Below are 19095 nucleotides of genomic sequence, written 5' to 3'. Positions count from 1 at the left end.
GGAGAGTGATAGTGCAGTGGTTAGGGCATGTGCCTTTCATGTGACCAATCCAAGTTCAATCCCAGACACCCCATATGACAGAAGGAATTCCTGAGCACAGAGCCAGAAGTAACCCCTAGGCATTGCTGGCTGTGGCTCAAAAACCTAAATAATAACATTTTTTAAGAGCCAGAGTGATAGCAAGCAGATAGAACATTTGCCTTACATGTGACTGGTTCAGGTATCCTATATGTTCCTCCAAACACTTACAGGAGTAATTCCTGAGTGGAATGCCCGGAGTAACTCTGAGATTTGGGGGATGTAGCCCAAAAACAAAACAAAACAAACACCACCCGCAAAAACTATTTTTTAGAAGAAATCATTAGGTATTTTATTTCTCAAATTTCAGAACTCAATCTTATTACTTTACTAGTAAGAAATTAAGTAAAATTAAAATAAGTATCAAAAAAGAAATTATCTCACTATGCCACTTCTATCGTGTGCATCTCTATTATTTAACCTAGAATCAAATATCAAAGTAAGATGTCAATTAAGGATTAATTCAAATTCATGCATAACTTTGGGGACAGAGAGATAGTACAACGTGTAGAAAGCTTACAGCCAACTTAGGTTAGATCCCAGGATCCCTTCTGGTCCCTTGAGCACAGCCAGGAGATAATTCCTGAGCTCAGAGCCAGTAATAATCCTCTGAGCACTGCTGTGTATGACCCAAAATCCAAAGAACAAAATAAAACAAAACTATTTATATGTACCTTTTCATCCAATATATGCCTGTATGTCACAAATTCATGAATCAGATGAGCAGGACCTACAAATTCTGTTTTTGCTTTTATCCAATCCAGGGAAAACATTAAAGTACAAAGTTCCTTTTAAAAAAAGACAGAGAAGACAGAAGTACTGTTAGAGAGACAAGTCTTTAATCACTTTCCCAGTACTAAGAGAAACATCAGGTATTTAGAAATTAATGCAGAGAAAACTACTGAAATTAAGCACATTAACAGTAGTTGACCTCATACTTAACTCAACTTCAATTTCAGGGGGCAATGAGGAGTGATAGTACAGCGGATCAAACACTTTCCTTGTATGCAGCTGTCTTAGGGTTTTATCCTCAACATCCCATATGGTCCTCCAACCCATCAAAAGGGATGCCTGAGCACAGAGCCAGGTGTAATTCCTTTGCATCACTGGATTTGGCCCAAAATTTTAAAATAATATTTTTTTTATGACAAAGAGATAGAAGAGGGGTTAGGTAAGGCACATGTATGCATATAATTTAATCCCTGAAACCACAGGAGCCCCAAGCATTGCTGGTATAACCTAAAGTCTTCACTTAATGCTGCACAGGTGTGGTCCTAGTCTGGTACAGCAGAGCCTGAACAGCATTGCATCCTCAGACCCTCACATTCAATCATCCAGCCCAGTTGGCCAAGAATACCAGGAATGACACCACGACCCCTAAACATCATTTGGGAAGTCCGCTCCCAAAATATATAAATTTCAACTATATTAAAAAAAACTTTTTTCTTTGTTTTTTTGATCCACATCTAGGGATACACAGAAATCACTCCTGGCAGGCTCAGGGAACCATATGAGATGCAGGGGGTCAAATTTAGGTCAGCCCCAAGAAAGGCAAAGACTCTCCCTGCTGAACTATAGCTACAGCCCCAAAGAAAACATTTGTAAAAGAAATATCCAGGAGTTAGGAAAGATAATTCAAAGGGAAGGGGTATGTACCTAGCACAGGGGTCTGCAACCTTTAAGACATAAAAAGCCACTTGGGGGGCCCGAGAGATAGCATGGAGGTAAGGCGTTTGCCTTTCATGCAGGAGGTCATCGGTTCGAATCCCGGCGCCCCATATGGTCCCCCGTGCCTGCCAGGAGCAATTTCTGAGCCTGGAGCCAGGAATAACCCGAGCACTGCCGGGTGTGACCCAAAAACCAAAAAAAAAAAAAAAAAAAAAAGCCACTTGGACTCACTTCCAAAGAAATAAAAACCTGGGAGCTGCAAAACCATTACTACATTTACAACAAATATAGCACTGCAAACATTGTTTCTTATTTAAATGCTATATACAGGATCATTCAGTTAGCTGTCAATCTGCCCCCTTGTTATAAGCCCTGCTGTCAGAGGCTTTAAAAGAGCTGCAGGTTAAAAAAAAAAAAAAAAAAAAAAAGAGAGCTGCAGGTTGCTGACCCCTGGCCTAGCATGTGTGAGGCCTCAAGTCTGATTCCCAGCACTACATGTTGCCCACAAACATTTGTCATCAACCTTATGGGCCTCGGTCCCACCAGGACCAACTAACACAGATTTCTGGGACAGAGCATTGGACTATCCAACTGCACTGCTGGACTGAGTATCTTTGGAAATAGCTCCAGGACCCCCTGCCATAGAAGATAATAAGCATGCATTGAAATTTATAAAAACTGAAATCCTCAGGGTCCAGAAGATAGTTTTAAAGAAAGAGTATATGCCTGGGATATTCATGGGCCCTCAGTTCAATTCTCCAAATCCAGCATGACTGGGGCCCTACAGTATTGTAGCATAAACTAAGTGGACCCCAGGTACTGCTTCTCTAAGTACACTGGTTTACCAGCTGGAGCTTGTTATCATGGTTCCAGGACCCTCTCTACTCTCTCCACAAGCTAGGCACTATTGGGATGGTCCCTATCCAAAAATTTCAAAACTTCAATATAACAAAAAAATATATAAAAGAAAGACAATAGCATGAGGGAGATATAAACTATGCCATCATTTTTTAATTTTTTTCTTTGCTTTCGGGTCACACCCAGAGATGCTCAGGGGTTACTCCTGGCTATGCACTCAGAAATCACTCCTGCCTTGGGGTACCATATGGGATGCTAGGGATCAAACCTTGGTCCATCCTAGGTTAGCGCATTCGAGGTAAATGCCCTACCACTTGCGCCAAAATATGTCCCTATTTCAGGGGCCACAGAGATGGTACTATGAGGAAAATAATTGCCTTACAGCCAACCAGTGTTTGATCCCCCATACACTGCCAGGAGTGACTCCTGAGCACAGAGCTGGGAGTAACCCCTGAGCAATGCAGAATGTGGCCCAAAAATAACAAATAAAACACACAAAGATGTTCCCATTTCAGCTCAGAATAACTCCATTCTTGCTACTTCACACGTTTCTGACTATCTTTGACTTCTCTTTATCTCAAGATTTATGTGAAAATTTAAAACTAAAAAAAAAATCAATAAAATTCTAGCTTAAAAAAAAGTGTATTAGATCTATAATCAAATGATTCCACCCTTTATCATCACTTTCTTTCTCCTTCCAAGTTTTACTTCCTCTGAGCACTTATTATTCTCTAATGTAAATTAATCTATCCATTGTCATTCCCCCATCCAACATAAATTCTATGAAAGCAAGCTTATAGTGAGTAAAACCCTCATAAAGAAGAAGAGTATTACTATATAACAGGCAAACAGTAAATATTTGTTAAAAAGATAAATATAATCTCCTCTCAAGGCATAAAAATAAATTTTACTTCCCATAAAGGAATGCTACTAGTAAGGAAGTAGATTTTTAGGGGGGTCATTTTCTACAGTTATGAAGGTACATTTAAAAATCACTGCAATACTGGGCCGGCGATGTGGCGCTAGAGGTAAGGTGTCTGCCTTGCAAGCGCCAGCCAAGGAAGGACTGTGGTTTGATCCCCCTGGCGTCCCATATGGTCCCCCCAAGCCAGGGGCAATTTCTGAGCGCTTAGCCAGGAGTAACCCCTGAGCATCAAATGGGTGTGGCCTGAAAAACCAAAAAAAAAAAAAAATCACTGCACTTAAAAGCAAAAATATTAGGTAAACCACAATACTCATTACTAATAAAGAAACTTTCAGTCATAAGACTAAGGAAGCAAAAAGAAATATATATTTTAAATAGATATCTTACTTTGTGCATTTTGGCACTGGCCATGTGATAAGCCAAAAAATTATACCAATACATGCAGTCCTCCTGATCTGGTGAAAGAGTGCTTAGCTGATGATATCTCTGGAACTGAGTGATTATCTTTTTATGTAGATCCTGAAATACAAATGAAATACTTCAGAGGACAGAGGAAATTTCATAACCTAGGAATTACCTAACTCTAGCTTCCAAAGATATTTAAGAATGTACAGAACTCTCCACAGATACTTACTAAAAAAGAAAAAAATTTCTAACATTACAGTGGGAAGTGGTAGATAGCAGTTTAAACAAGTGATCAGCTTGCCTTGCATGTGGCCAACCAGTGTTTGATCCCAAGCACTCCATGGAGTTCCCTGAGGCCCACAGGAGTGATCCCTAAGCACAAAGCCAGGTGTCAGCCCTGATCACTGCCACCATGTATGGCCAAAAAAAAGCAAAAAAGCAAAAAAAAGGTGATTCATATTACTTTCACTAGGACTAAGGTATTAATACACTGATATGATACACTATAAACACATCACTTCTGTGGTGATCTTCCAAAAATATATACCCTTGATCTAGTCAGTAAAAAAACATCAAACAAGGACCCAGAGAGGTAACACAGTAGTAGGGTGTTTGCCTTGCATGTGGTTGACTCAGGACAGACAGGGGTTCAATCCCTAGAAACCCAAATGCCCCCCAAGCCAGAAGCGATTTCTGAGCAGAGAGCCAGGAGTAACCCCAGAACACTGCCAGGTGTGCCCATCCCCCAAAAAATCAAACAAATACAATGTTTTATTTACAGTCTTTTTTTTTTTTTTTTTTTTTTTTTGGTTTTTGGGCCATACCCGGCGGTGCTCAGGGGTTACTCCTGGCTGTCTGCTCAGAAATAGCTCCTGGCAGGCACCAGGGTCGATATGGGACACCAGGATTCGAACCAACCACCTTAGGTCCTGGATCGGCTGCTTGCAAGGCAAACGCCGCTGTGCTATCTCTCTGGGCCCTCATTTACAGTCTTATTTATAAGTACTTTACAACTATCTATAAGAGATATTGTACAAAATAACTAGCTAGTACTCTTCAAAAGTAATGTAAGAGACCAGAGTTTATAGCTCTAATGGTCCAAAACATTACTAACATGCTCAAGTCTGGAGTTTGATCCTGGGTATAATATTGCATGGGCCCTAGGCACAGAAACACTGTGCCTACTACATCAAGCATCAAGCATCAAGCATCAAGCATCACTGGAGTGACTCTACCTCTACTCATACCCAAGTCAGCTCTGCTCAGTGTGGCCCATGTGAAAAAAAAAAGAATCTATGAAAAAGACAGAAAGCAGTAGAATTTTCAGAGATGTAAAATAAATGAATAGCCACCATATAATATTGTATGATATAAAGCAATATAAATCCTGGATTAAAATTTGACCACACACCCAAAAAAATAGTGGGTACAATGAAGAAATCAAATAAAGTATGATTGGCTGACAGTATCATTATTAATTTTCAATTGCTGGTAACTATTATAGAAGACATTAGCTTGTGGGGAAGCTAGATCAAAGGTATTTGTACAAAAATTCTGTACTATGCTTAAACTTTTTATAGGTAAATGCCCTATATTTGTTAAAAAGATAAATATAATCTCCTCTCAAGGCATAAAAATAAATGCTACTAGTAAGAAAGTAGATTTTTAGGGGGGTCATTTTCTACAGTTATGAAGGTACATTTAAAAATCACTGCACTACTGGGCCGGCAAGGTGGCCCTAGAGGTAAGGTGTCTGCCTTGCAAGCGCCAGCCAAGGAAGGACTGCGGTTCGATTTCTTTGAAAATAAAAATTTTTTTAAAATATATATATATATATATATATACATATATATATATACACACACACACAGAAATGAAATACCTGAAGCTGACTGCGATTCTTCTCTGTAAGGAAATCTACTTGAAGATCATGTAAATAGTAATGAAAGGACTTTCCATTCCGATCACAGAATAAGAGCGACTTATTAACAAACTCCTGCAGAACATCTTCAGCTTCCTCAGTTTCCATATCCCAGAGAATACATAATACCTAGAAAAATCATTTTAAGTTTACAATATGCCACAAAATAAGACCAAGATAGCAGGTAAGGTTTCAAAACTATAAGGATTCCTATCTTAAAAACCAGAATGTCTTCTTTTGAACCCAGCAATGACTCAAAACAGAAAAGGAAAACATCAGATACTTCTCCAGCTTCAACAGAAACACTGTAAAGTAAAAAAAAAATCACCTAACTTGTGGAGTTCCTGATAGAGGCTAAGAGCAGTGAACCTCTATATCCCCTATCATACCACCTCAGTCTTATCTTTCAATAGTCTCTGTAACAATGTATTCAGTACTATACAAAAGAACATATGCCATAAGTAACAGATCACGAAAACTATTAGTTCCTGGAGCCGGAGTAATAGCACAGCAGTAGAGCATATGCCTTGCATGCGGCTGACCTAGGATGAACCTGGGCTCAATCCTCAGTGTCCCACATGGTCTCCCAAGCCAGGAATGATTTCTGAGCACATAGCCAGGAGTAACGCAGAGCATCACTGGGTGTGGCCCAAAAACAAAAAATAAAACAAACAAACAAACAAACAAACAAAAAAACCTGTTGGTTTTTCTATTACCTTTGTAGGTACCTTAACATCCTTTTGAAGAATAGAAAGATCGGTGTAATAATCTTTGATGTCTTCTCTAAGCATCTCAACACTTATAGACATGGCTTCATCCAAGGCTTCATAATCATAAGATGAAGATTTCCTTATTCTCTTAAATTGCTTATTCTGAAGTTGTCTGAGGTAGTATCCCCAGCGATTAGGAAAGTCACGTAAAAGAGCACCAATTAAAGATACTACAAGGGGAGAACCTAGAAAAATTAAAATTTTAAATTAGAAGGATGCTAATAGCACCTCATTTTAAAATTACTAGTTAAGAATCAATTTCTGGGGCCGGGCGGTGGCGCTAATGGTAAGGTGCCTGCCTTGCCTGCGCTAGCCTCGGACGGACCGCGGTTCGATCCCCCGGCGTCCCATATGGTCCCCCAAGCCAGGAGCGACTTCTGAGCGCATAGCCAGGAGTAACCCCTGAGCATCACCGGGTGTGGCCCAAAAACCAAAAAAAAAAAAAAAAAGAATCAATTTCTGTTGCACTGTTATGCAAAAAAGGATGCCTGTAATACCTGAATTTATTTGTTCCCATAGTTAGTAATGCAGAGTTCAGACATATAGCATAAATGACTTCCATAAAGACCAACTACTAGTTACAGATAACTACCTAAAAGTTAGCTATGCGGGGCCGGAGAGATAGCACAGCGGTGTTTGCCTTGCAAGCAGCTGATACACGACCTAATGTGGTTGGTTTGAATCCCGGTGTCCCATATGGTCCTCCGTGCCTGCCAGGAGCTATTTCTGAGCAGATAGCCAGGAGTAACCCGAGCGCTGCCGAGTGTGGCCCAAAAACAAACAAACAAAAAAAGTTAACTATGCTTAGAATATTAGAAATTATGAAAAAAATTTCACGGGGTCATGGAGATAGCTTAAGTGGTAGAACATATGTAGAAGAAAAAAAAAGCCAAGAGGTTGGAGAGAACTCAATGGACTGAGCATAAACTCTGCATGCAGGAAGCTGGCCAATCCCTAGCACCAATGATCTCCTTAACACCATTAGGGGCAACCAAGAATAGCCCCTGAATACCCTTCAGTGTAGCCCAAAAGAACAAAAATAAAATAAAGCACAAAACTAGCATTTGAAAAACCCTAATCCCTGGCACTTGGCCCTGAGTACCAATCAGTACCTGATCAGTCCTGGGTGTTCTAGCAACCTATAGGTCTAGTCCCAGGTATGGCTCTGAGCTCTACAAGCACAAGCCAGAATCACTTCTGCCAGAGGATTCTGAGGTCTTAAACATTGCTGGTATGTCCTCTATTATAAAAGGGGGCTGGATAGGCAGTACAGCAGGAAGGTCATCTCCCTTGTACGCAGCTGACCTAGATACAATCCCCAACATCCTATATGGTTTCCTGAACACCACCAAAAGCAATTCCTAAGTGCAGTCAGGAGTAAGCCCTGAGCATCAGCATGTGTAGCTCAAAAATAAAAATTTTTTAATTAGGGGCCCGGAGAGATAGCATAGTGGTGTTTGCCTTGCAAGCAGCCGATCCAGGACCAAAGGTGGTTGGTTCAAATCCCGGTGTCCCATATGGTCCCCCGTGCCTGCCAAGAGCTATTTCTGAGCAGACAGCCAGGAGTAACCCCTGAGCACTGCCGGGTGTGGCCCAAAAACCAAAAAAAAAAAATTTTTTTTTAATTGGGACCAGAGAGATGGCATGGAGGTAAGGCATTTGCCTTGCATGCAGAAGGACGGTGGTTCGAATCCAGGCATCCCATATGGTCCCCCGAGCCTGCCAGGAGTAACCCTGTGCGCTGCCAGGTGTGACCCAAAAACCAAATAAAAAGTGTTTTAATTACTTCAAAATATTTTAAAAATTAAAAAAGAAAATAATTGGAGAAATAGTACAGAAGCTAAGGCTCTTGTTCTGTATCTTGCTGACTTCAGTTTGACTCCCAGAGGCAACATATGGTTCCCCATGCACCACTGCAGGGTATTCCTGAACAAAGAACCAGAAAGAACCCCTTGAGCACAGCTGGATGTGGCCCAAATAGGCCACACACCCCCAAAGTAGACATCTCTGGATTCAATAGGATAACTCAAGGATACATATGTCTACTATGTGTACATCCCTACCTTCAATCCTGACCCCTAAGGGACCCCTGAAATACTTCCAGCATAGCTCCATTGGTCCCTCAATTCTTTTGGGCCCAGGCACCAATTAAGTCAGGACCAAATACAAGGTTAAGTATTACTGGTGTGACCACTATAAAAAAAAAAAAAGTAACAAAATATGGGCTGGAGCAATGGTGCAGTAGTAGGGTGTATGCCTTGTACCTAGGTGACCCAGGACAAACCACAGTTCGATCCCCCAGTGTCCCATATGGTCCCCCAAGCCAGGTGGTTTCTGAGCGCATAGCCAGGAGTAACCTTTGAGTGTCACTGTGTGTGGCAAAAAAAACCCAAATCCAAAAAATAACAAAATAATATCAAAATATTTCATTTGATAAAATGAAACATCACGGAACTATTTAAAATAGCAAAACATTTAACCAATAATAGAGAAGTAATTGAATAACTTATAACCCTAATCAAGTATATTTTCTATACTTTTCTATATATTTGGGGGGGGGGGGTTGGGCCACACCCGGCAGTGCTCAGGGGTTACTCTTGGCTATCTGCTCAGAAATAGCTCCTGGCAGGCACAGGGGATCATATGGGATGCCGAGATTCAAACCAATCGCCTTAGGTCCTGGATCAGCTGCTTACAAGGCAAATGCCGCTGTACAATCTCTCCGGCCCATTTAAGATTTTTTTAAGTCAACTTGAGGGCATTAATAGAAGGATGTGGAGAATGGTGAAGAGATCAGTATTGAAACAATGTATGCCTAAAACCCAATCATGAATAACTTTGTAACTGCATAATGACTAAATTAAAAAACATATATATATATATATATATACTCATAAAATGAAAGACCATTTCTTCTTTTCTTTTTTTTTCTTTTTTTTTTTTTTTTGGTTTTTGGGCCACACCCGGTGGTGCTCAGGGGTTACTCCTGGCTGTCTGCTCAGAAATAGCACCTGGCAGGCACAGGGACCATATGAGACACCGGAATTCGAACCAACCACCTTTGGTCCTGGATTGGCTGCTTGCAAGGCAAACACCGCTGTGCTATCTCTCCAGGCCCAAACCATTTCTTCTTTCTGACTCTGTGCTCAGTAGACTATAAGGAATACCAAGAATCAAACCCAGATTGGCTGTGTGAAAGACATATACCCTACCCACTGTACTATTTCTCCAGCACCAAAGACTATTTCTTAACATATTAATATCTTACACTAATTATTTAATAAACAAGTGAAAGTTTAAATAATAAAGTAATTTTAAATGCAAATTCAGGGGGCCAGAGAGATAGCATAGAGGTATGGCGCTTGCCTTGCAAGCTGAAGGACAGTGGTTCAAATCCTGGCATCCCAAATGGTCCCCCGTGCCTGCCAGGAGCAATTTCTGAGCATAGAGCCAGGAGTAACCCCTGAGCGCTGCCAGGTATGACCCAAAAACCAAAAAAAAAAAAAATGCAAATTAAGAAAATGATGCCTGTTCTATAACTTATCAGATTAGATCACTTGCTTTGTTATTTTCCCTCTCCTCTCTCTCTTGGGATTGTTGGGGGTGACATATATAGATGCAGAGGACCCATGCTTTGGCTACAGGGTTCATACTGGAGCTAAATTTTAGTTCTGAGGCTCACACATATATGGTCGTAGTGCACTAGAAATGTTTGCCATACAAAGTGCACTACTTTGATGTGGCCTGAGATCATCCTAGGCATGCAGGTCAGTGCTGAGTGTCCAACTCTCCATCTCCTTCCTCTGAGCTCTACCACTGAGAAATCCTAGGCCCCAGAACACTAGTTTTCTAAAAATCCTCCCCCACTCAAAAAAAAAAACAATGTTAAATTCTAATAAGTTTCATTCTACTGTACTTTTTATTCTTGATCGCAGAAGTCATGCCTTTAACTGATCCATACCACTAATCAGCCCACTAATTTTTACTTTTTTTTTGGTGCTAGAAATTGAACCAAGTCTCATGCATGTAAGGTCTGACCTTTGTGCCCTATCACTGAGCTTTCTGTCTTTGTTTGTTTCTTGCTATTTGGAGGCCACATCCGGTGATGCTCATGGGTTACTCTTGGCTATGTGCTCAGAAATTGCTCCTGGCTTGGGGGACTCTATGGGACTCTGGGGGATTGAACCATTCAGTCCTTTCTAGGCAAGCATGCACAAGGCCCTACCACTTGCGACACCACTCTGGTCCCTGAATGTTGTTTTAATAAATAATTGTTTATTGTTTTAATGAATAATTACCAAAGTATCACTAACCACTCATGGGGTTGAAATATAACTAGAATGTTAAAAACATCTAAAAATGTTTTGGGATATTCATATATTTTTTATTTTAGTTCAACTTCCAAAGTAATCTCTATAACTATTCATAGACAAAATTAATAAGAATACCTTTACATTCTTTTATAATACTATGAGCTTCTTCTGGCAATTCTGTTTTCTTCATATTAACAAAAAGAGATAAAATCTCAAGTCCTTTTTCTTTTCCTAAGCCACCCTCCACAGGAACTACATATTTAGGTCCTGTAAAGAAATTATAAGACATAATAAACAATTTGATATCCCACATTATCTGGAAGTGAAATTAAATTAAAATAGAAGTACTAAAAAAGCAAACTACTAATCCTTACCCATTACAGAATCTGTGACACTCTTGTCTCTGGTTGTTAGAAGAATCTGACATTGATTGTCAAAAGCTTTTAACACCCAAGAATCCCAAACATCATCCAAGATCAACAGAGACCTAATTTAAAAAAAATTGTATAGAGTAACTAATGACATTTATTTTACACATCCTATAAAAAGCAGGATGCCCCAGTGTTCCACCTGATGAGTAATTTGTGTATTCTCCTCCCTTTTTTGCTACATTCTGAACACTGCTAGAAGTAATACCTTAAGACACAGAGACAGGAATGTATCTTTAGAACTGCAGAATGTGACCCCAAAACAAAATAAAAGAAAAAGAAAAATCACAGACTCAAGAGAGAGGAGAGAGAGAGAGAGAAAGAGAATCACAAGAAAGAAATGGCTCTTTCCTGACCCTTAAGCAAAAACCAAGAGAGAGGAGAGGGAGGGAGGGAGGGAGGGAGGGAGGGAGGGAGGGAGGGAGGGAGGGAGGGAGGGAGGAGAGAGTGAAAGAGAGAGAGAGAGAGAGAGAGAGAGAGAGAGAGAGAGAGAGAGAGAGAGAGAGAGAGAGAGAGAGAAAATCACAAGAAAGAAATGGCTCTTTCCTGACCCTTAAGCAAACATCACAAAAGGCTGATGTTCTCAAAATGTCAGTAGTTAGTTCTCACAGGAATTTGTACACCTACTAAATTTGACTATTTGTACCTTGGATATTTGCGCAGCATCAGAATGCGGAGACGATCTTTAGCCTCTTCAATATTAAGGGGGAGTCTCTGGGAAAAGCTTTCATCCTGATCTAACCGTGTGCAAAGATTCTGCAGTTTCATCAAAAGTCCAGATTTGTCCTGTTTCCCAATGGAAACCCAATGTACACCCCCTGGGAAGAAATCTGAAAAGAAAAAGTATATAAAAAGTTTATTAAAGCCTTTGAACAAGAGTCTTCAAAATTTCTCTGATAAGCAGCAGATTTATTCCACTTTTTAATTTCATCACACTATCAATGCTTTTTTATTCAGGATATTTTACTTGAGGGTAATATTGAGCTTTACAGTCTGAATGTAAGAAAAGTAGATGTCAGAAAACTGAAGTAACTGGAGTAAAGCTGATGTTCATTAGTAAAATCTCATTGAACAAAATTTCATACTTTCTCTTATTTCATCATCAATCAACATTTTGTATAGGTTCTCAAATTCAGCATACTTGACATTTGGGGCCAGTTAACTCTTTACTGTGAGAAACTGTCCTAAGCACTGAAAGAGATTTAACAATCTCCTGGCCTCTATGTACTGCAGGTTCCAGACATATTTAGCCTACTACTTTCTTTTTATTTAAAAAATTACTCCATCTCCCTTAGAAATATGCTTTCTTTAAGGGAGCAATGAGAAAACAAGCATCCCCCAATGGCACAGAAAGTTGTTACTATACCTCCTGATTTGTTCTAGGGGACAGTATCATACACCCTACAAAAGAAGGAACTAAATGTTTCTATCATCTCCCTCAACAGTTATGACAAACAAAACATCTCCACATATTATTAAATATACACCAGGGAGAAGTAAGTGCAAAATTACCTCTTACTCATAGAATAATTACATTCATCTATGGAATAAAAACAAAACAAAACAAAAACTTGGGATTAGAGCAATAGCACACCAGGTAAGTCATTTGACTTGCATGTGACTGAACAGAGTTCAATCCCCGGCATCCCAACTGGTCCTCTAAGCCTGCTAGGAGTAATTTCTGAGTGCAGAGTCAGAAGTATCCCCTGAGTGCCACTGGGTGTGGACCAAAAACAAAACAAAGAAAAAAATTGTATGAGAATAATACCCAAAGACTATTGGGACTACTAAGACAATGACAGTTGAAAATAATCATTCTGGACCTGAATTTTAGGACCTGAACTGAAAGGCAGTAGAGCGATATGCATGATACCCCTTCAGTAACAGTATTGAAACCATGGTGCCTTAAAATAAAATGGGAAAATGAGAGAGAGACAGAGAGAGTGAGAAAGGAAGAGAGAAAAAGAGAAGATACTGCTTACTAACTATGCAATCTTTGGCAATCACTAAATCACAGTCACTTTTACTTTTTAATGTTTATCCATCTATTTGAAAATTACTGAGAAACTAATAATATAAAATATCATTTGATATTTGAGGCCAATAATGTGACATGGTGGCAGGGGATATGCCTTTTGATGAATGAGGCCCTGTGTCTGATCGCTGGCACCAAAATACAATGTGATTTAGTATGTTAACCTTAAAACACCAGGCAAGATAACAGTGATGTGAATCTGAACAACTTACAAACATTAATCTCTAAAACAATAATTGCTATACTAGAATGCATATTGTTATTAGTATTAATTTCAACTGTTAGTATCACTATTATCAAGAAAATAATACTTTTTTTGTTTGTTTTTGGGCGACACCTGGTGGCGTTCAGGGTTACTCATGGCTCTGTGCTCAGGAATTAAACCTGGCAGGCTCAAGAGACCATATGGGATGCCAGAAATTGAACCCAAGTCAGTCCCAGGTCAATTGCGTGCAAAGCGAACACTTTATACACTGTGCTATCACTCTGGCCCCAATTAAAAAAATGTACCTTAATATACATTTTACTAAAAAAAATTATATATATATACACACACACACATTTTTACTTACATTCACAGAAGGAGCCAAAAATCTTAAAGCCTCATAGACTATTTTTAAGTAGCTCCAAATAGAAAACAAGAAAATGCAAAGGATTGACTACTGTAAAATATGGTGAACAGTCATATTAGATGTAGCAGTGAAATTAATCATAAAGATTTATGTTGCATTTTCCTAAAAGTGTAAGAAAAAGCAAGAAGTGTGTCATCCGAGGGAACCAGGATTCTCCAGGATCCAGGGCTACTACTGGATCCCTTTCCCCAAGCTCTAGTGTTACCCACCATTCATCCTGACATCAGGTCAGTCTGCCCTCCTGTCCCTAAATCGTCCACATAAAATAATTCCAATTTATACATAAGATTTTCAGGCAGACAGGTCCTAGCCCTTCTTTCTCTTATACAATACACAGCCTCAAAACTCAGTTGTTCGGGCCAGAGAGATAGCATGAAGGTAGGACATTTGCCTTGCATGCAGAAGGATGGTGGTTCAATCCCGGCATCCCATATGGTCCCCCAAGCCTGCCAGGGGCAATTTCTGAGCATAGATCCAGGAGTAACCCCTGAGCACCACCAGGTGTGACCCCCAAAACAAAACAAAACAAAACAAAAAAACAAAAACTCAGTTGCTCAAATGAAGTAATTAGTTGGCAATTTATTTTCCATACTGAAAATAACCTTGCAAGTTTAGGAAAGTCACTTGTAAGGCATCTGTATTTGTAGTCATCTTTTGTACAATCAATTCAATAGATAACTTTCTTAAGTAACAGTGAGCCTGAAAGTCCCTCTTTCCAACCCACAAAATGCAAAGAACAATGGGGAAACTATAGAATACAACTGCAATTGGAGATATGGAGAGAAACCTCCAGCCCCTAAAAAGTTTAGATTTTAAAAATTTAATTATCCTAGGACTAAAGAGAATCCAAAGGTGGTTGGTTCAAATCCCGGTGTCCCGTATGGTCCCCCGTGCCTGCCAGGAGCTATTTCTGAGCAGACAGCCAGGAATAACCCCTGAGCACCGCCGGGTGTGGCCCAAATACCAAAAATAAATAAATAAATAAATAAAAGAAAAAAGGCAATCGTATACTTCTTAAATACTAAAATATTTCTGTATTCCTTTTGTTTGAGGCCACACCCAGCAGCACTCAGAGGTTACTCCTGGCTCTGTGCTCAGAAATCATTCATGGCAGGCTCAAGGAACCATAATGGATGTGGGAATTGAACTCAGGTCCTTTCTGAGTCGACTGTGTTCAAGGCAAACACTCTACTACTGTGCTATGTCTCTGGCCCAAACATTTCTATGTTCCTTCATTTTAGAATGGAAATGAACTCCAGATATTAAAATTTACTTTTACAAAGAAATCTACTCTTGAACCAGTAGATTATAAAAGTCAAAATAAGTAAAGTGCTAAATCAGAATAGTAAGACATGGGGCCGGAGAGATAGCATGGAGGTAAGGCATTTGCCTTGCATGCAGAAGGTCGGTGGTTTGAATCCCAGCGTCCCATATGGTCACCCTGCTTTCCAGGAGCAATTTCTGAGTGCAGACCCAGGAGTAACCCCTGAGTGCTGCCGGGTGTGATCCAAAAACCAAAAAAAAAAAAAAAAAAAAAAAAAGAATAGTAAGACTACAAATCAGAAGGAAAATACTCATTAACCTGGCTATGTAAGAAATAAAATAAAGATGTCTGTTAAGAACAACCAAGACAAAATACAGATGGTAAAGAAAAGGTATTTAATAGTATCAAAACCCTAAGTCAAGTAATTCAGAAATAAAAAAAAAAAAAGATGGAAACCCCAAACAAATAACATACATACATAACATTTTAAAGTCAAACTCAAATTACAAAAAAAGTCCCTTTGGGGACTAGAGACACTGGCTCAAGTGGCTTAGAGCATGGCTTAAGCTTTTCCCATTCATGATCCCTTATTGCCTAAGTGTTCATGTGACCTTAAGTCAGGGGTCTCAAACTCACGGCCCGCGGGCCACAAACAGCCCTCAGTACAACATTTTGTGGCCCTGCCCTAGAGGAATCTTTTCTGTTTTGTTCTGTTTTGTTTTAGTTGTTTGGGTCACATCCCCCAATGTTCAAGGCTTACTACTGACTCTGCACTCAAGGATCACCCCGACTCTGCCTCCTGCGGCCCGCAGGTAAATTGAGTTTGAGACCCCTGCCTTAAGTACATAGATATATAAAATAGGCATACAAATACAACACTAATCATAATGATATCTATCTCTCAATAAATGTTTTAATTTTTTTATACCTGCCTCCTCATACCACTCCACATTCAGTTCTATAGCTCCATTATGCTTCCCTTATCCTTCCATGTTCAGTTATGTAGACCCATTATGCCAGGGCTTACAGAGAGCACAGAGCATTTCAACTGTATAGCTACAAGTTCAAACTACAGTGACCTGCATGTGCTGACAGAATCCTGGTAGTTCTGCTATTTGATTCTGGCAGCTCTGCTGTTCACAATCCCTAGTGGCATGAACAATTTCAGGCCACACTAAAGCCAGGTAAGAGCTTTGTACCCATTTTCCTTCTCCTGTGCATATGGATGTTTTTGAGTTTTAATGGTTAACCAGTAAACAAATCTTTCCCTACATTTTCTAAATTGCTAAAAAAGAAATAATTCTTCAGTCTGACTGACCAGAATCACAGGCAACAACCAAGATTTGCAGTTGGCTTCTGAAGGAGAGGTATCTTATTTTCTTTCCTGTAGGAGCTGACACTATTTTGAGATGTCAGAATTGAACAAACTCATAGAACATCTAGCTGATGTTGCAGAATTTGCTTGTAGCAAACCCAGATGTGATGTCAGAAATGAAAAAGGGCCCAGTTGGGGGCCGGGCGGTGGCGCTGGAGGTAAGGTGCCTGCCTTACCTGCACTAGCCTAGGAGACGGACCGCGGTTCGATCCCCCGGCGTCCCATATGGTCCCCCAAGCCAGGAGCGACTTCTGAGCGCATAGCCAGGAGTAACCCCTGAGCGTTACCGGGTGTGGCCCAAAAACCAAAAAAAAAAAAAAAAGAAAAAAAGAAAAAGGGCCCAGAGAGATAGCACAGCGGCGTTTGCCTTGCAAGCAGCCGATCCAGGACCAAAGGTGGTTGGTTCAAATCCTGGTGTCCCATATGGTCCCCGTGCCTGCCAGGAGCTATTTCTGAGCAGACAGCCAGGAGTAACCCCTGAGCACCGCCAGGTGTGGCCCAAAAACCAAAAAAAAAAAAGAAAAGAAAAGAAAAGAAGGAAAGAAATAATGGTGCAACCTATATTCATTGCAGCACTATTTACAATAGCCAGAGTCTGAAAACAACCCAGATGCTCAGGAATAAATGAGTAGCTAAAGAAACTAGTATATATACACAATGAAATACTATGCAGCTATCAGAAAAAATGATATACAAGGTACTGACAGAACAGAAAAAATGAAGTCATGAAATTTTCCTATACATAAATGGACATGGAAATTATTCTGCTGAGTGAAATTAAGTCAGAGGGAAAGAGATAGACAAAGAACAGTTTCACTCACCTATGAGATTTAAGAAATATAAAAGACAGTATTGTGGGCCCGGAGAGATAGCACAGTGGCGTTTGCCTTGCATGCAGCCAATCCAGGACCAAAAGTGGTTGGTTCGAATCCCGGTGTACCATATGGTCCCCCGTGCCTGCCAGGAGCTATTTCTGAGCAGACAGCCAGGAGTGACCCCTGTGCACTGCCGGGTGTGGCCCAAAAAAAAAAAAAAAAAACCCACAAGATTTATATGCCAACATATTTATGGCAGCACTACAAATAGCAAAACAGCTGATTTAATTTAAATACCTAACAACATGTGAATCATTAATAAATTATTTATATTCAGATGTATCATTTAAAAAGAAGTTTCAAAAGAATATTTAGTGATATTGAAAAAAATGGGGAAGCTGTTCATTGTGAAATGTAAAATTCGGGGCCAGAGAGATAGCATGGAGGTAAGGCATTTGCCTTGCATGCAGAAGGTCAGTGGTTCGAATCCCGGCATCCCATATCATCCCCTGAACCTGCCAGGAGTGATTTCTGAGTGCAGAGCCAGGAGTAACCCCTGAGCGCCGCTGGGTGTGACCCAAAAACAAATGAACAAAAAGAAATGTAAAATTCAAGAATAAATGTAATGCTTGTATGGTACTGCCTGAATAAAATAAAAAAGAAGAGGGGCCAGAGAGATAGCATGGAGGTAGGGGGTTTGCCTTGCATGCAGAAGGACAGTGGTTCGAATCCCAGCATCCCATATGGTCCCCCGAAACTGCTAGGAGCAATTTGTAAGCGTGGAGCCAGGAGTAACCCCTGAGCGCTGCAGGGTGTGACCAAAAAAAAAGAAAGAAAGAAGAAATGATGGTGCAATGGTTTAAAGGAGACACATAAGAAGTGGGAGAGAGAATGTAAAAGAAAGGAAAATAGAAAAATTTGTTGTTACTGTTGTTTGGGTGTCACCTGGCTGTGCTTAGGGCCCATTCCTGGATCTGCACTCAGGACCTCTCCTGATAGATTCAAGGGACCATATGGTGTGCTGCAAATCAAACCCTGGTGGGCCAAACACTAGGCAAGCATGTTACCTACTATACTATCTCTCCAGCCTTAAGAATAGAAAGTTTTTGAAGGAAATAGATAAGGCTAGAAGCTAAGACTTGGAAGCTCAAGTATGGCTTGGTGGTGGAGTGCTTGCCTTGCAGACATGACGTGCAATATTCAATCCCTGGCACAGCCCTACAAAGCTATTTGTGATCCCGCACCCCAACCACTGCCATAACAAAAGTGTGCAGATCTCTGGTATTACAACCTGGCACAAATAAAGTAGGAGAGCCCTCAGCAAAAAGCACAATCAAAGCATATAAATGCTGTAACCAAGTGTGCAACCCCCAGGGGAACATCTCAAACAAGTGTTCAACTACAACTACTGGTATGCAAACCCCCCTTGGTTTTTATAGTCATGTCACATTTTCATTGTCTTGGGACTTATAGTTAAGATAAACTGACTCCAAGGCTGAGAGATGGCTCAGTTGTCAGGGGCACATGCCTCCATGCACCAAAAGCCAAGTCTGAATCCCTGTGGTTCGACTACAAGTCATCATTCCCAGCACTGGTAGGTGTGCCCTG

The 19095-nt window shown here is 40.3% G+C and overlaps 1 protein-coding gene across 1 annotated transcript in view; it reads right to left on the bottom strand.

Moving 5' to 3' along the window:
- The window catches only part of APAF1 (apoptotic peptidase activating factor 1), a 129550-nt gene that overhangs the window by 96312 nt on the left and 14143 nt on the right, over window positions 1-19095 (bottom strand). The window contains exons 5-11 of the mRNA XM_049782865.1: window positions 12013-12196; window positions 11313-11425; window positions 11074-11205; window positions 6572-6810; window positions 5817-5984; window positions 3917-4048; window positions 753-866 (exon numbers count right to left, since the gene is read on the bottom strand). Of these exons, the coding sequence (XP_049638822.1) occupies window positions 753-866; window positions 3917-4048; window positions 5817-5984; window positions 6572-6810; window positions 11074-11205; window positions 11313-11425; window positions 12013-12196 (1082 nt within the window). The remainder of the gene's footprint in view (window positions 1-752; window positions 867-3916; window positions 4049-5816; window positions 5985-6571; window positions 6811-11073; window positions 11206-11312; window positions 11426-12012; window positions 12197-19095) is intronic.

Source organism: Suncus etruscus, chromosome 11 (genome assembly GCF_024139225.1).
Source record: "Suncus etruscus isolate mSunEtr1 chromosome 11, mSunEtr1.pri.cur, whole genome shotgun sequence".
Taxonomy (NCBI): domain Eukaryota; kingdom Metazoa; phylum Chordata; class Mammalia; order Eulipotyphla; family Soricidae; genus Suncus; species Suncus etruscus.
This window is presented reverse-complemented; position numbering and strand designations above follow the sequence as displayed.